The 18918-nt window shown below is 39.4% G+C and overlaps 1 protein-coding gene and 1 long non-coding RNA gene across 3 annotated transcripts in view; one reads left to right on the top strand and one right to left on the bottom strand.

Moving 5' to 3' along the window:
* LOC115292788 overlaps positions 1-8534 on the bottom strand; it is a 16960-nt gene extending 8426 nt beyond the window's left edge. Inside the window, exon 1 of one of the 2 annotated variants that reach the window (XR_003909137.1) lies at positions 8264-8534. This is a non-coding gene — a long non-coding RNA (uncharacterized LOC115292788). The remainder of the gene's footprint in view (positions 1-8263) is intronic. The other variant, XR_003909135.1, reaches the window with a different exon arrangement.
* On the top strand, positions 8523-18907 carry SCOC (short coiled-coil protein). The gene is given in 5 exon segments (XM_029940801.1): positions 8523-8570; positions 8572-8713; positions 14393-14464; positions 14813-14896; positions 17307-18907. Coding segments are annotated over 5 exon segments (489 nt in total). The 3' UTR covers positions 17450-18907.
* Positions 18908-18918: the final 11 nt, after the last annotated feature.

Below are 18918 nucleotides of genomic sequence, written 5' to 3'. Positions count from 1 at the left end.
TATGAACATTGGGGTACATGTGCTCCTGTGCATCAGCACTTCTGTATCCCTTGGGTAAATCCCTAGCAGTGCTATTGCTGGGTCATAAGGGAGTTCTATGGGTAGTTTTTTGAGGAACTGCCACACTGTTTTCCAGAGCAGCTGCACCAGTTTACATTCCCACCAACATTGTAGGAGGGTGCCCGTCTCTCCACACTCTCGCCAGTGTCTATAGTCTCTTGGTTTGTTCATTTTAGCCACTCCGACTGGTGTGAGGTGGTATCTCAGTGTGGCTTTGATTTGTGTTTCCCTGATGATGAGTGATGTTGAGCATCGTTTCATGTGCCTGTAGGCCATCTGGATGTCCTCTTTGGAGAAGTGTCTGTTTATGTCCAGAAGATAACTTTGACAGTCGTATATACTGTGTAACCACCACCCCAATAAAAATATATAGGACATTTCTACTACAACAGAAAGTTCCCTCACACCTCTTTGCTGTCAACTCTCTGTCCTCAACCCTAAGCAACTGCTAATCCAACTATTACATAGATAAGTTTTGTCTGCTCTAGAGCTTTATATTAATAAAGTCATACAGTTTGCACACTTTGTATCTGACTGTTCTCATTCAGCATAATATACTTCAGATTCATCCATATTGCTAGTTTGTTACTTTTTATTGATGAAAAGTTTTATCCCATTATTTTACTTCGATATTTTTCCACTATTTGATTGAAGGAGTTCTTAGATATTCTGAATTCAAGTTCTTTGTTAGATCATATATTATGATTTTTTCCCAAACTATACATTGTCTTCAGTTTCAAAATGGTGTCTTTCAAAAAGCAGGGTCACCTGGTTGGCTCAGTTGGTTAAGCATCCAACTTCAGCTCAAGTCATGATCTCACGGTTCATCAGTTTGAGCTCCACATTGGGCTCTGTGCTGACAGCTCAGAGCTGGAGCCTGCTTCAGATTCTGTGCCCCCTCTCTCTCTGCCCCTCCCCCACTCATGCTCTGTTTCTCTCTCCTTCAAAAATAAACATTTAAGAAAAGAGCAGAAATTTTTACTATTTATAAAGTTCAATCAGTCATTTTTTTTTTTTTACGCATGTAAAAGCAAAGGCCTTTATTACAAATTTAGGCCCAGCCAGCCTAAACTCGGGCTCACAGACTTCAACAACACAGTGGATCCACGTGGAGCAAGCCCTGAACAAGGCGGGGCAGGGCCTTTTATGAGTTTAGGGAGGGGGAGTTACAGGAAATTGTGACACAGGTACAGGGGTCCAATCAATATAGCATCACATCATTGACAGTAACTTTAACCAATTACAGAGTGGACCCAGGACCCTCACGTAGGGCGTGACTAGGACCCTCAGGTAGGGCGTGACTAGTCTTAACCTCCATCTTTAGGCCCGCCCTCAGAAATGTTAATGGTGTTAGCTGGCCTTCAAGGTCAGAGGGGAAACCTGAATCAGACCTGCATCCTTACATTCCCCCCTCTGTGTTGTAACTGACCCAATCCTGGGTCAGCTATGTTACCATTGTTCTGGTTTAAGGCTACATGCTCTTAAGACCATTAACAGAATAGCATTTACCTGCTCTTTGACAAATGCTATGATCTTATTTATGATACAAGAGCCAAATGTTAAAAGTATACCAATTTTGGTTTTGGCTCCTTCTTGTTCTTCTCTCTTGTGGTGGTCGCGAACCACAGCTAGACTATCCTGTACAATTCTTGAGCTATTGGCATAGAAGTAACATTGTTCCCCTAAAACCTAGCATAATCCTCTTTGGTGTAAGGGGAATTTTTACCCTATAAAGGGCAAAGGGGAGGAGAGTTTAGCCAATTTCTGCCAGTCTCCATGGTTCTATATTACTATCTTTAGCCAAATTGCTGGGTCATCTAGTGGCCCATTAGAGTCTGGCGGTAGAGGCATAGGCTCTCCTTACCTTCTGCCTTGTTGAAATCTCATGCCCAGATTAGAGGCAATTAATACCAACAGAACATCCTATCCATAAGAGGAAGGTTAGCACAATCAGGAGCTCTTGCTGTTTCCCCAGCTTTCTGGAGCGGCATTTGCCAGTCCGACGGCAAAAAAACTGGACAGTTTATTTTACTGGACTGATGATTCCTCAGGCTTCTGCTGTGCTACACCAGCCAGATTCCGGGGTGTGGCTGCAGCAGGGCTGGAGATCTTATCTCAGGAGTCAGGAGTCTTTTTAAGGATCAGTTCAAGCCGATTGACTGGATCTGGTTCACCTCACCAAGTTGAGGGTTTTTCAGAGTCAGTCCACTTAACTCCAGAGAGATACCTGAAACTTTAATAGGGGCTGAACATTTTGTTTAGTTGCATATCTGTGAATTCCACCTTTAAGTCTTTTGGAAAGGCATGACCTCCATTTTAAATATATCCTCACAGACTGACAAGCCTGAGATCCAACAACAAATAATTTAAAGACACTCAGAACTAGAATTACATTTACAGGAGTGCATTGCTGAAACAGTTTTTCTCTCTAAAAAAACATCCATTATCAGAGATAGCCAAATCGAGACTAATGCATTGGTGGACCGAGTCCATTCTTAACAACCCTGGCCTAATTATTTACATAAGCTCAGCAATAATGAAGATTGTTCATGAGGACTTTTTGTTTGTTTGTTTGTTTTTGAAGTCTGCTTTGCTGGGTCCCTTTTATAAGGAATTTCCAGGTTGAGCTTTTCGTAGCCGCTCTGGGCCAGAAGCCGAGTCAAGCCAGCACTTTCCATCAGACCGGCCTGCAATACCTGTTAAATTGGGCAGACTCCTCTTCCTGAGGGCCCCAACATATGCCAAGGTTCCTACATCTGCCAGGAAGTGACCTTCTTTACTCACCTGGGGAGGCTGCTTGGAACTCTGTGAGCAAGGTATCCAGCCAACATTTCCATGAGGCTTTATGGCTCCATGTTCCATAAAGTCAACCTTAGTTCCTTAAAACTGTCAGGTCAACTCTGAGCCTATGCCTGACTCTCGAACAGGACATTCTAGTCAAAGCTTTGGTCAAACAACCAGTATTTCCAATGGTGTCCTACTATAAAATGAACAGATTCTTATTGAACTTATGCAAACAAATGTAATGACCATGAAAGAAAGAATACTCACTGAGTTTTTGAATTTCAGACAGTTTAAGTAGAGAGAAAAGTTGAATGCTCTAGACAAATGCTTTATAACATAAAGGAACAACAATATTTCTAATAACAAGAGTCACAAAACTATAATTTTTATCAATTCACTTAACCCTATGTTCCTAATTTTTGTTTAGCTTGAATGCAGCTTCTAGCTCTGGAAATTTCTACCCATTTTAGTACTAACCTAAAAGATGTCAAATGCTGCATTTGTCCCAAAACTCCTCTTTACAACTTCCCTCAAAAAAGAAACACGTTCTGTGACGAAATTTCAGAAATGGACATTGTTAAAGATAACAGTTTTAAATATCCCCAGTTGTTCTGCCACAAGTCAAAAAGCCATTAGTTGTGGCTTGTAGTTTTTATCTTATTAGACAGCCAATGAATTTAATCTTAATTTATCAAAGCAAAACCTTAATAATTACCCATGAAAACTGAGACAGACCAAATTAACTATTACTTAACAGGAACTTATTTGAACTGTATCAAACCCAGGTACAAGCAAGCCAACAGACTTAGATTAATTCAAACACTGAGTGAGCCATATGAGATACTTTGTTCCCTAGTTAATTTTGACCTGGAAATTTGATGCAAAAAGTCTGACTTCTGTGGTCCTTTGTTTCTTCTCACCTAGGGTGGAGGGAGAACCCGTTGCCTCAGGCAATTTATGCAGATTGGCCTCTCCCCACCCAGGTGCTACAGAAGAAAGAATGGGGAAGGGAGAGCAAGAGAAGGAGAGTTTTCAGTTTTAAACTTTTAGCTGTTAACCTGGGAAATGCATGAGGGAGAAGCCCTCACTTCTACAAGGCAGAGGAACAGAGTCAGTGTCCCCTGTGATTTTTATCTCAGACCAATAAGGTCTCCTTTTCTGCACAGTCCCAACCCCATGTTCCCGTCAGTCAGAGTCACAATCAAAATTACACTTAGACGCACAGCAAACAGATAATTACACTTGGCCTTCGTCCGTTGAGGACTCACACTTTGCCTCCCTCCCTCGGAGGACGTAGACAAACAGTTGCACAGCAAACAGACGCACAGAGAGGTATACACAAGAGTCTCCAACAGAAACGAAACCCTGCTCCTGCCTCCCGGTGGGATCCTAGACCCCACTCACCTTCTTCAGACGGGTGAGCCGGCTCTCCGGCCCCCTGGTGGGATCCTAGATCCCACTCACCCAATTCAGAGTGGGTCCGAGACGTCTCTTGGCACCCACGGTCCCGAGCTTCCACGGCGCGTCCACCTCGCTCCTTTGGGATCCCACAAACCAAACTGATCAGTCAGACAACCGATGGTCCCAAAGGACCCAGACGGTCCAAAGACCCAGACAGACAGACGCACACAGAAGGACAAGAAATGAGTGCACTCACCAGCCGGTGATTAGGCCCAACGTGTTGGGGTCCCAGGAGCTCTGAAGGGGGGCGGATTCCTGGCCAATGCACCATTATGTTGTACCCAGATTTTAATATCGCTCCCCAAAACCAGAGACCACCAGGGAGGCCGAATCACACATGCAAAAGCAAAGGGCTTTATTACGAATTTAGGCCCACCCAGCCTAAACTCGGGCTCACAGACTTCAACAACACACTGGATCCATGTGGAGCGAGCCAATCATGTTTAATAGGTGTGTGTGTGTGTGTGTGTGTGTGTGTGTGTGTGTGTGTGCGCGCGCGCGCGTGCATGCATGTGTGTGTGTGGCCGTTCTCAAAAAATTCTGCCAACATTCAAGGGATGAAGATTTTTTTTCTTTGATCTCTTCTAGAAGATTTACAGTTTTAGCTCTTATGTTTCAGTTTATGATCCATTTTAAATTAAAAGTTCTGTGTATGCTATAAGGTAGGGATTGAGGTTCATTTTTTTTTCTTCAATGGATATCCAGCTGTTCCAGCACTATTCGTGGAAAAAAATAAAAACCTATCCTTTCTCATAAAAGGTACCATTGTGAAAATCAATTGACCATTTTATGTGTGGGTTTATTCCTAGATTCTACTCTATTTCATTTACCTATGTGTCTATAACAATACTCCATTCATTTTATTGCTTTAGCTTTATAATAAGACTTGAACAAAGGTAGTGGAAGTCCTCTAACTTTGTGGTTCTGTTACAACATTGTTATTCTGTATCTTTTGTTTTTCCATGATTTTAGAATCAGCTTTAAACCATAATCTGTGAGAGAAGTGAAAGTTCTGGGGCCAGAATCACAATTGTTCAGACTCTGTCTAAGGGCAGCTGTTGGACTTAATTGCCTAACGACTTATAAAATACTTCTGTCCTATGTTAAGTTTTATGTCTTTTAATGTTTTTGTCTAGTTTTGAAATCAGGGTAACATTGTTCTTATAAAATGAGTTGGAAAGTGTTCTTTCCTATTTTATATACTTACTTGTTTCTAAATTTTTCACAAATATCTTTGTTATTGATTTCTAGTTTAATTCCTTTGTTGGTCAAGAAAATATTTTATGATTTCAACCCTCTTATTTATGTTTTTAAAATTTCAGTCATTTTAAATTTGTTGAGGTTTGTTTCATGATAGAGAATATGATCCATTTTCTTGAATATTGCTTTACATTTGAAAAGAAGGTATGTTCTCATTATTGGGTGGAATTTAAAAAAAAATGCCAACTAGGTCAAATTGGTTGATAGGTTTGTTAAGGTCTTCTATAACAATAGTTCTCAAGTTTGCCCGCACTTTGCTCAAATCACCTTTGTATCTTCCCAAAATATCAATGCCTTGAGATTGTGACTTAAGAAGTATGGGGTGTAGCCTGTTCTCTGGAATTCTTAAGAGATTCCCAGGTGATTCTAGTGTGCAAGCCAAGCTTGGGACCTGAGTTCTATATCCTTACTAATTTTCTTTTTTAATATAATTAAAATTTTTTTATGTTTAATTTATTTTTGAGAAAGAGACAGAGTGTGAGGAGGGGAGAGGCAGAGAGAGGAAGACATAGAATATGAAGCAGGCTTCAGGCTCTGAGCTGTCAACACAGAGCCCTACATGGGGCTCAAACTCACACACTGCAAGATCATGACCTGAGCCAAAGTCAGACGCTTAACCAACTGAACCACCAAGGCATCCCTCGTTACCACATTTTAAAATGTTGCTTATAAAATAGAATTGCCATATGATCCAGTAATTCCACTTCCGGATATACACCCAAAAGAATTGAAGGCAGGGTCTCAAAGAGATATTTGCACACATCACTGTCGTAGCATTCATGGTAGCTAAAAGTTGGAAGCAACCCAAGTGTCCATTGACAGATGAATGGAAAAACAGAATGTGGTCTATATATAAATGGGATGTTATTCAGCCTTAAAAAGGAAGGGAATTCTGACACATGCCACAATATGAATGAACCTTGAGGATGTTATGCTAAGTGAAAAGTCAGTCACAAAAAAATACTGAGAGATTCCACATACATGAGGTACCGAAAGTAGTCATATTCCTAGAGACAGAAAAAATGGCAGTTGCCAGGTCCTGGAGGGAGAGGTAAATGAGGATTTGATTTGTAATGGGTATAAAGTTTCAGTTTTGCAAGATGAAAAGTGTTCTGGAGACTAGTTGCATGGCAATGTGAATATAAATAACACCATTGAACTGTACACTTTAAAATACTTAAGATGAGGGGGGCCTGGTGGCTCAGTCAGCTGAGCATCTGACTCTTGATTTCAGTTCAGGTTATGATCTCCAGGGTTGGGGACTGAAGCCTGAGGCGGCTCTGTGCTGAATGTAAAGCCTGCTTGGGATTCTCTCTCCCTCCCTTTGCCCCTATCCCCCTGCTCATGCGCATGCTCTCTTTCTCTAAAACAAACAAATATATATACACATTTATCAAAAATAAAATAAGATGTAAAATTTTTGTTATGTATATTTTATACTATAAACGTTCATATTTTATACTCTAACAACAACAGCAGCAGCAACAAAGTTTCTTTTAATACTTCTTAGTCTTTGGTGTTCTGCAGTTTCATCAGGATGTATCCAGGCATGAAATTCTTTATTTCAAACCTGCTCAAGAATAAGTTCTTCTTGAATCTAAGCATTCAAGTATTCCACAATCCTGAAAAATTGTTATTAGTTTTTGAATACTGCTCATACCCATTCTCTCTAGTTTCTCTTTTTGGCACTCCTTCCTGTATATACACTGGATCTTTCTTCTTTTCCAGTTATTTAGCTCCTGTGTTGCATTCTAGTCAATTTTCTCAAATTATGTCACATAGTCCACCAAATACATAGTTCTCAAATACTGAATGGAAGATTCTTTAAAAATATATTCTTTTTTTAAATGTTTTTTATTTATTTTTGAGAAACAGAGAGAGACAGCATGAGCAGGGGAGGGTCAGAGAGAGAGGCAGAATGTGAAGCAGGCTCCAGGCTCTGAGCTAGCTGTCAGCACAGAGCCCCACGTGGGGCTTGACCCCACAAACCATGAGATCATGATCTGAGCTGAAGCCAGACGCTCAAACGACTGAGCCACCCAGGGGTCCCTAAACTATATTCTTAAAAGGATTAAGGTGGTATGTCAGCAAACTGAACCATAAGTGAAAAGTCAAGAAATAGGCAGACATAGGCTCACCTCTTCAACTCAGGAGGATGTGCCAGAGCCAAAGCAATATGGTATTACTACCTTGTACTCACCAAATATTAAACACAAGCAGGATGCTGTTTTGTGTCAAGAGCTAGATATCAATGAATGCTATTAAGCCAGATTACATTACATCCCACAGCCTGGCCACAGCATTTCACACTGAATGTATGACCTTGAGCAAGACATTTATTTATTCATAAGCTTCAGTTTCTTTCTGTGGGCTGCTGTGAGAAACAAAATGAGGGAAAGTGATTGAAAGCTCTATATATCAAAGTATTCTTAAGGTATTTTCTCAATTCTAAAATATTATTAAATGGTCAAGTGCATTATGGATTTAATTATTTTGGAAAGGATGTGGAGAGGAACAATCCAGTAGGGGTATACTTATGAACTTCACGATTTGGGAAATTAAAAAATATGGAAAATTCTACTTTTTGAATTGAGGTACTACGGTTTTATACTGGCTTTCTTTTATCTTTCATGTCCACAAATGCCCTTTTCTTAAATTTGAATGATTTTCCTCTCCCCCGGCATTTGGTTTTACCAACCTCCTTCCTTGACAGCTGTCAGAATTTTCCATACTGGATTTCTGACCCCAATTTTCAGGCTCCTGCTGAGACTGAAGGGTTGCTTTCCAAGGACTTGCTTTCTCACGCCTAACTTCGCTTCTGTGCTACTATTGGCTGTTGTTTTTCCTGGACCCGCCCATAGCAGACTCAATCCTGATTGGATGACCATGTCCTTTTGTTACGGCAAAAGGTGGGTCTCAGGGCTTCGACAAAGGACGATTGGGGCGTCGTACAGCTAATGCGCAGACGTGCCTTCTTGAGTGGGGATTGGTGGGCGACGGGGCGGGACGGGGCGGGACGGGGCGGGACTCCCGTCTCGGCGCACGCTCTGTGGGCGCAGGGGGCGGAGCTGCCGGTACCAGTTGGTCCAAGTGTTGGGGCCTGAGGCGTCCTCCCGATCCCTCCCACTCCCAGCGCCTCTAACGGCAGGTGAGAGCAGTCTTGGGCCGCGGAGGGCCTGGCCTGGGGCTATTGCAGGTGCCGCCTGGGTACAACCAAAGGCCTGGAGGGCGGGGTAGACTAGACGCGGTCCGGCGCGCCAGGGGTCCGGGCAGAGCGGCCTCGGGCCTGGGCATTTGGTGGGCGGCGGAGGCCTGACTCCCTGCAGAGCCCCTGCGCAACCTCCTTCCCATCTTCTCATTATTGAGCCCAGAGGGTCCTTTGGGGAGGGGCTGCCTTTATCCTAAGGCGGACCTTCTGCCGCCTTCTAACCGTCTCTTCTGAGTCGAAGGCCGCTGTCCAGCCTCCAGCCCTGATTGGGACTGCGGAGGGGCGTTTGGGTGGAATGGGACCTGGCACGCCTGGACTTGTCCGTGGCTGCTCGCCGAGAGCCCGAAGGCTGGGGGGAGAGGACGCCTAGGCGGGGAAGGTGGCGAGTGAGCGTTAACGTAACGGCTGGCGACAGCTTTCCTGGTGCTGAAAGCAGCTCCCGGGGTGGTGTCTGCTTGGGCCTACTGAGCAAGTTTTGGAGAGTTAGGATTGAAAAGGAGAGAGAAGATGCATTTCTGAAAGGCAGGACTTTTGTTATACAATATAGCGATACCTCTACTATGACGTAACAATGTTAAAATGCTGTGTTCCCAACACGGTAAGTCTGTACCTGAAGATACAAAGCTATAGCCTGTGTCCGTACTCATTGATTAAATTCACCATAACTATCCATTCTCTGGGGATCTAGCTATTGGGCCAATCAACTCCTTAATCTTGTAGAATCTGAAACTGGATTTATGTAACCAGAACAATTCAGAAGTTGAACTAGCCCGAACATAAACCATGTTGAACGTTGATACAGCTTGAAGGGAATGAAATTTATCTTCAGTTGCTTAGTAAAATATAAAAGGGATTTATTTAACATCAAAGATTGCAAAATATTTGGCAAACTTAGATTAGGGCTGTATTAAAGTTTTTTCCGTTGTATAGTGGAAAAGCAGGGACTTTATAGTCAGACCTACTACCTTCGAATTCTTGGTACAAACATTGGCTGTGAAGTCTCAGGCAGATACATAGCCTTTCTGAGATATAGCATCCACAAACATAAATTCTGATGCCCTGTTGAGTTGATGAATAGGTACTAATAATATATGTAAGGCATTTAGTATATTAACGCACAGTCAGTTTTAGATGCAGAAAAGTTGGATGCATGTCAATCTTAACTCTCAAAATCTTAAGTCTCAGGTTGTGAGCATACCTGGGGTGGTATGGTGGGAAAAACTAGCTTGGGTGGTCCTGCTCTATTGGAAACTACTGTGATTTGGGGTAAGCCGGTATTGCCTTTGGCCTTGGTCTGTTTATTTGTAAAATGAGGCTGCTAGACCAGATGATTTTTCCAAAATTTCTTTTTGTGGCCTGCATTAGAACAAAAGGTAAAGAAGATAATAGCTAACGTTATTGAATTACTTTCTTTGTACAAGGTACCATTGAAAGCACCTTATATATATATGAACTCCTTAGATTCTTAGAACAAAACTATGAGGTATATACTCTAATCCTCACTTTACAGATGAGGAAACTGAGGCTGAGATGTTAACCTTGCTCAGAGTTCCAGAGCTTATAAATAGCAGAGCTAAGATTTAAATTCAGATAATAAAAATTTATGTTCTTAATCACTGTTCTAAACTGCCTCTTAACAGTGGTAGTATTCAGGGTACTATAAAGGAAGGTAGAGGTCTCCTTTGGCAAAACAGTAGTAGTTGAGGGGGGGCGGGGCGATGCCTCGGTGGCTCAGTCGCTTGAGGGTCTGACTTCCGCTTAGGTCATGATCTCATAGGCTAGTGAGTTCAAGCCCCATGTCGGGCTCTGTGCTGACAGCTCAGAGCCTGGAGCCTGCTTCAGATTCTGTGTCTCCTTCTCTCTGCCCCTTCCCTGTTTGTGCTCGCTCGCTCTCTTTCTCTCTCTCTCTCTCTCTCTCTCTCTCTTTCAAAATAAATAAAAACATTAAATAAATTAAAAAAAAAAACCAGTAGTAGTTGGTCACAGGAGTGTGGGGATGGAAAATGTGTCCATCCTAATGTTTGTCACGCTTCCTGACCCTTGTTCTCTCCATACCTTTTGCTTCCAGGACTTAAGTTATCCAAATAGTTCTAGGTTCTCTTCCACTGACCAAGGCTAGATAAGGATAGGGACCAAAATTAATGGCGATTTTTGAAAAAAACTTTTGAGGTCCAATCTAGGCGTAGGTCAGGGTTGACAAATCTCAGAACCATAATCATTTTGGAACCAAGGCAGCTTTAGGATAGACAGATCAGCCTTAGTACCCTGCCTTAATTTCAGTGTCCTCACACTTGAGATACTTTAGTCTGGATTTTCTTTTCACATCAGATTTGCATTTATGTATAGGAACAGAAGGAGTTGACACTGAACTCTTATAAGTACATTTCACATGAAGTTGGATTGCTCTAGATTGAAAAAGATTTTATACTTGAAAAATTCAGTCTGGTATTGAGTGCATATTATGACATAGTACTGTGCTAATGTAGACATTGTGAAGTTTGAAGATTGATTTTATTTTGAAAAGAAAAATCTGTGGCTAAATTGCTTTGATACAAAGAGCTCAATAAACCTTCTTATCTTATTTATAAAATAAATCAGTTTGTTACTCTAAATTTACTGAAAGGAATATATGCAAGAAGCATTTTGAGGCCAGCCTATTTAATCATATCATAATAAGAGAAAATTGTTACTTGTCTTTTTGGTGGTGCAGACGCAGCTGGCAATGGTCTTGTCTGTTTCATTTTATTGTCTGCTCTATTTAAGAGTCATGAATACCCTTTTGTACAAGGCTGCCACGTACGGTTGGGCACATTTCGCACAGTGCAGGCCTTGAGGTGCAGCCTTACATGGACTATGCTGTGAATAGTGTTCCCTCGGGTTGTGTTGTAGATCCCATAGCGCTGTCCTTGCGCCTGCCTGGGTTCTGTGGCCTTGACTCCACCCCAGTCTTTAATGTATGTTCCTAAGCTTCATTTTTTCTCTAATCTCCCTCCACCCCATTTTTCTGTCTTTTTTTCTTTCATTTTTTCAGATGAAGTCGAACTGTTAATAAACCAGTTTGGGTTACATGTGGCCAGAATTTCAGAAGCTGGCTTCACAATTACATTGATCAATTCGGATCAGTGTGTTTTTGTAGACGTTTGGGTTTAATTTTAGTGTTAGACTGAAACATAGGCAAAAGAAATATATGATATCCCTATCCTAAATCTGATTGCAAAGTCATTATATTGCTTTCATTATCTGTTGCTTTGGCTTGTGTATCTTACAACTCTTCTCATCTGTCATGAAAATTTTGTTTTAGCTGTATGTTTAAAAACAAATATTAGAAATTTGAAGCACTTTTTAGGTATTTAGCAGGGGAAGTAGCTGCAGGCTCTTGTTGCTGAGCATTCTCAAGATCACTTGTGCTTTTAGCTGTTGCCCATGTCATCCCTCCCAGACCTGTGTTAGCCAGGGCAGTGGTTGAAATGGTAGGAAAATTGGCACGTGCCAAATAAAGTTTTCACTGCTGACACTCTTCCTCTTTAGTTGTAAAGAGATATGTTGTTGATTGAATGGCGAGGGATAATTTTTTGAAGTGTGGTCTTCACATATTATAGTAAGCTAAATAAAGAATTTTGGAGGGCGTTTAGGTGGATCAGTCGGTTAAGTGTGGAACTCTTGATTTCACTTAGGCCATGATCTCCTGGTTTGTGAGTTTGAGCCCTGCATCTGGCTCCACACTGATGGGGCAGAGCCTTGCTTGGTATTCTGTCTCTCTCTCTTTCTCTCTCCCTCTCCCCTGCCCCATTCATGCATGCATGCACACTGTCTCTCAAAATAAATGAAACTTTATTTTTTATTTATTTAAAAAAATTTTTAATGTTTATTTTTGAGAGAGAGACATACACAGAGTGTGAGTCGGGGAGGGGCAAAGAGAGAGGGAGACACAGAATCCAAAGCAGACTCCAGGCTCCAAGCCTTCAACACAGGGCTCAAACTCATGAGCTGTGAGATCAAGACTTGAGCTGAAGTCAGACACCCAAGTGACTGAGCCATCCAGGTGCCCCAATAAATGAAACTTTAAAATAAATAAATTAAAATAAAGAATTTTAAAAAGATTTTTAGTAATCAATAAATACTTGGATTTATGTAGATGTACTAATATATATTGTATATTAACATGTATATATATTATTAGTATATATAACTAGTTGCATATATTCTCAGGTTCTTTGTACATCAGAGAAAGTTTAAACGTAAATTATATATTAATGTATGTATATTACATATGTATGTACATATATAATGCACATGTAATATGTACATATCCTATATATATTTGTCAGCTTTCTCTGAAGTACAAAGAACCTGAGAATTAAAAGCCATATGAATAAGATGTGAAGGGGAGAGTAGCTCTAATGCTAGAGAATAGAAAGATGCCAGAAGACTTGGGAGTAGATTAACCATTAAGTCAGTTTTACACCATTTGTAGCTAGTTAATTCTTTAATAACGTTATGTAAAGAATGTTTAATTCTTTCTTTTTGGACTAATAAGTGATCTATTTCAGAGATAGTTCATATGTATGAACACTGAGCATTTTATCTCCATGTTCGTGCCATATCTAAGAACTCTGTGATTCTAGTCCTAGATTGTAGACATACTTGTTCAGTAGGTCTGGGTCCCACTGGTTAGTATATGGAAGCATAATAATGCCTTGGGTATAGTAGGTGCTCCATAAATAATTTGTTGAAAGAGTAGCAATATTGACAGACAGGTCTAAATTGCTTCAGTGAGAAGATTAGATTGGTGACCAGGAGTAATCTGGTTTATTTAATAAGTCTTGAATACACTGAATATGAAATGATGTTAAGCTGTAGAGCACAACATAGTTAATAAGAATTATATGCCTTGATATTTTGAAACCTTTTATAGAAACAATAAAATATTAATGTTTTATTTATTCACATACTAGTTTTAATCATAATTAGCATGTAACAGGTTGATAGTTTTCATTTATTCCACACTAGTCTTTTTCTCTTGAACTTTATCAATAAAAAGTATTAAATGGTATGTGTAAAATAATACTTTAATGATGAAAAATATTTTTAAACACATATGTCTTCATCCCTGTCATCATCCTTACTAGAAGAGCTTTTTCCTTTTTGCTGTTTTTATTTGTATTTATGTATATTTTACATAATTCACATCAATGAATACACAATTGTATAAACATTCTTCTATGTTATGATAGTCATTCTAATTATTTTTAGTATCCACTTGATTAGAAACTACAGTAATTACAGACTCTGAATGGACAATTTATGTTGTTCCCAATTTAGTGGGTTGTAAATAAGGTTGAAAAGAAGATTTTATGTATATAACTTTTTCCTTCATTGTAATTTTCCTTAGGCTAAATATCCAAGAGCAAAATTGCTTAGTATAAAATATTTAAATGTTTCTATGAATCTTATTACCATACTGCTTTCCAAGAAAATACATATTTAAAGTTTGTGTCTAATATTTTGTATTTGTTCTTCCATAACTTTGCTAGTATTGATCATTATCTCCAAAATTTTTTGATAAATATACAGTGGTATTTTATTGCTACATATGTTTGTTTCTTTTTCTTCTTGCAGACGATTCATCAAGAATTTTGTATCCAAGGCCCAAAAGTTTGTTACCCGAGATGATGAATGCCGACATGGACGGTATGTTGTTTATTTTTCTTTTTGTATTTTCCTGGTTTTGTGGATGCTTTTGGCTTAATAGAGCAACGGGAAGAACAGAGAAGCAATATTTAGAAGGCTTGGATTTGGCTAAATTACTGATTTATATCCTATCTAGTTCTAGAAAGGATTGATATTGGCAAAACATTCTATCTTCACCTGGGTGTCCTTCCGGGCATACGTCCATCTGGGGGTATAACTTTTTCCTTTACGGGGTTCTTGTATAAGGCAAGTAAGATAACAAATATGAAACATTTTGCATGTCTTTAAGTGCTAAAATACACAGGTGGTACCTAATCTTAATAGTAAATGCGAACCTTTGTATTACAGCAGTTGATGCTGAGAATCAGGTGGAGTTGGAGGAAAAAACGCGACTTATTAATCAAGTATTGGAACTTCAACACACACTGGAAGGTTAGCCTCCATTTTGTAGTTTTCTTGAATAACATCCAGTTAGTTGAAATTGTAAGCATTTATTACCTTTGTCAGTGTGCTCCCAGTTTTTAAAAGTATAAACTTAAAGGTCCATTTCAATAATGTTTCCCCCCTCCTGCCCACATCTTTGACTGGTGATTTTAAAGAACAGATATGCTTCAATAAAGTAAAACAGTGTTCTTATGCATCCCTCTGGATTTAATGTAATGCAATTTATTACATGAGAGCCCCTTTTAAGTCCCTACATTGCGTTATTACTAAGTCCACTTTAAGAAAGCTTATACTAAAGTAAAAACAGTGTTGTAGTTTCAGAGATTAAAAGCAAATTGATCTGAGTTTTCTCATTTTCTAAATGTCTTGCATAAAATTAATACTACCAGTGAAACAACTTGGTTTTTTTTTTTTAAATGTTCATGTATTTTTGATAGAGTTCGAGAGTGAGCAGGGCAGGGGCGGAGAGGGGGACAGAGGATCTGAAGCAGGCTCTGCACTGACAGCAGCATGCCCAACGTGGGGCTCGAACTTATGGACCCTGAGATCATGGCTTGAGCCGAAGTTGGATACTCAACCAGCCAAGCCACCCAGGTGTCCTGAGACATCTTGGTTTTTAGTGAGATTAAGAGGTGGTGTTTTTTTGTTTTTGTAACAGCTGGGTGAGCAGATCATGTCCTTTCGCTGGCATCCTATTTCACAGTTAATACAAGCCAGGTTACTCTCTGGAAACTTGTTACTTCCTTTACCCTTTCAGAGTCAGGCATGCATCCTGCCTCCGACACTGACCTCCTTGCTCTTCTTTCAGCATGCTTTTCCTTAGGGGCTTGCATTCGGTCCCTAGGTGTTTGCATTGTGGGTGGCTCATTTCCTCACTTCCTTGTAGGTCTGTGGTCAAATTCCTTTATCAGAATAGCTCTCCCTGATTATACTGTATAAAAGGACCACTTCCCTTTTGCTTCCTACCACTCCTACCCTTCTTTTTTATACTTTTACGTGGGACCCCCTAAATGCACATGTGTTCACATGCATATTAGAATGTAAGCTCTGTGAAGGCAAGGACTTTTGTTACTATTGTCTCTAGAACAGCACCTGACTCTTAGAAGGCACCCAGAATGAATGAAGGGAGGTAATGTTTTATTTGATCATTAGGAATTGTATCTTTTGAATTTCTTGCTAAGGTAAAAATACAAAATATTTGTTTGGAAACTTTTTTTTGTCTCTAAAAGAACTTTTTTAAAATTTAATTTTATTCTTTTAAACTTTATTGTCAAGTTGGTTCCCATATAACACCCAGTGCTCTTCCCCACAAGTGCCCTCCTCCATGTCCATCACCCCCCTTCCCCTTCAGCCCTCAGTTTGTTTTCAGTATTCAAGAGTCTCTCATGATTTGCCTCCCTCCCTCTTCCTTACTCTTTTCTCCCCCTTCTTCTCCCCATGGTTCTCTGTTAAGTTTCTCCTGTTAGACCTATGAGTGCAAACATATGGTATCTGTCCTTCTCCGCCTGACTTATTTCGCTTAGCATGACACCCTCGAGGTCCATCTGCTTTCCTACAAATGGCCATATGTCACTCTTTCTCATTGCCATGTAGTACTCCATTGTGTATATATACCACATCTTCTTGATCCATTCATCAGGTGATGGACATTTAGGCTCTTTCCATGTTTTGGCTATTGTTGACATTGCTGCTATGAACATTGGGGTACATGTGCTCCTATACATCAGCACTTCTGTATCCCTTGGGTAAATCCCTAGCAGTGCTATTGCTGGGTCATAAGGGAGTTTTATGGATAGTTTTTTGAGGAACCTCCACACTGTTTTCCAGAGCGGCTGTACCAGTTTACATTCCCACCAACAGTGTAGGAGGGTGCCCATCTCTCCACACCCTCGCCAGCATCTATAGTCTCTTGATTTGTTCATTTTAGCCACTCTGGTGTGACATGGTATCTCAGTGTGGCATTGAGTTGTATTTCCCTGATGATTGGAAACTGACTTTCTATAGGCTGTGTATAAAGCAAGTGGTATTTGCCTACCACCACATTTTCTGAAGTGTTTCTAGAAAAGATGTTAGGTTTTATGTTAAGACATGAACCAAAATTCACAGTTTAAAAACTAAGTCTGTATTTTTTAGAAATAATCATTTTAAGAAATAACTACTCAACGTAAATGCTATTTACCAAGAATAACATTTAGTCTAATGTGAAATCACTTTTTAAGAATTTTAGCTATCAACTTGCATTCAGTGTACTTTGTTCACCTTAACTTCTAAAGTTACTTGAATTTAAAAACAGAAAATTTAAAGATCGTGTTCTCTTAAGAATGAATCTTAAGTATTTTATATTATGGAGTCATTGCCATTATTTTATTAATAATGGACTTTTTTATTTTTAATTTAGACCTCTCTGCAAGAGTAGATGCAGTTAAGGAAGAAAATCTGAAGCTAAAATCAGAAAACCAAGTTCTTGGACAATATATAGAAAACCTCATGTCAGCTTCTAGTGTTTTTCAAACAACTGATACAAAAAGCAAAAGAAAGTAAGGGATTGACATCCCTTCTGTTTTATGGAATTGCTGCTGATCTTTTTTTCTTTAAAACTTGGATAGATTCAAAAAGTTATAGTACTTTTGTTTGTGGCTTAATTGAATATTTATGAAGATAATATCAGATCTAGGCAAAATTAAGAGCATAACAGAAGACTTCCATGAGTTTGTGTATAATATGTTAGTCTATGAAAATGTGCAAATGTATTGTAGAGAATTTATAATTAGAAATGCATATATTTATGAAACTTGAAAATGAATGTTTTATCAAATTTGCTTTGGTTTATAGGTTTAGCACTGTCTTTTATTATAGGCATATTAAGAGATACAAGAAAATAACCACCTTGTTGTGAAAAGTGACCAAAATCATGTACTGAACGCACAGCTTTATGTACCCTGTCCACCATGTTGTGCCTCTTCTCCATTTGCTTCTTCCTTCACATTTCCCTTCCCCTAAGGAAAAACTTGGTTTCACATTTGTAGAAGTAATTTTAACAGTTAATCATCTGTGAGAGTAACCTGAACTTGAATTGTTGAAACTTAACCAAAATAAGGTACGTTCTCAGTTAGGGCTTGTCAGAGTTAATAAGATAGGATTGTCGGGTTCTCTTTAATCGATTGAAAACAGAGGCCATAAGTATGAAGACTTTTCTTTGCAACTGAGTGATCAAATTGGGAAGGTTGTTAAAAACTTCCTTTTGCACAAATAATGCACTTGGTATCTGAAAAGGTGAGCTCTGATTACACACTTGAAATAGAAAATTTTGAGGAAAACAAAAATCGGATGGGAAGAGTACTTGGCAAACAGTAGCAATCAGCTCCAAATGTTTTCACCTCAGATTTGTGCTCTCTGGCACAGACGACATCTTTTGGGGAGTATATGGATATGAAAGTAGAATAAATGTGACTAACCTTAGGTCCACTACATCTAGAAGAGAACAGTTGCAAAGAATTTAGTCTCAAGATTTATTTGTGGTACCCAGCAACTCAACTTTTGCAAAATCCCTTGAGAGTGTATTAGTATGAGAATCATGAACAAAACGGAGAAGTTTTTACATATATACTAAGTGATATTTTCTCAGTATTTTAATCTCACTACTTCTCCCAGAATTTTCTGTAAACCCTAAGTACTTGGTTTGAAGAGTTTGTCACTCTTTGACAGTTTCAAAAAATTTAGTTTGTAGATTCCATTTGGTAAGAAAATTAGGATCAGAAGTAATCTTAAAATGTTAAATAGGAAGAGAGATCCACTAATATAGTTTTGGTTATTAGATTTGGGCTACTTTTAATCATGGAATAATCTTACGTTTGTATTGGTGTAAGATTTGATGAATGACTTTAGCTCTATGAATAGTTATACTGCAAACATTTGCATCCCTTTTGTGACCTAATTTACAAACATTTAAACTTGTGTTGCAGTTTTGCTTTACTGTTTAATAAAAAGCTGTTTCAGAGATTGTGTGTGTG

This window comes from Suricata suricatta, chromosome 1 (genome assembly GCF_006229205.1).
Source record: "Suricata suricatta isolate VVHF042 chromosome 1, meerkat_22Aug2017_6uvM2_HiC, whole genome shotgun sequence".
NCBI classification, from domain to species: domain Eukaryota; kingdom Metazoa; phylum Chordata; class Mammalia; order Carnivora; family Herpestidae; genus Suricata; species Suricata suricatta.
This window is presented reverse-complemented; position numbering and strand designations above follow the sequence as displayed.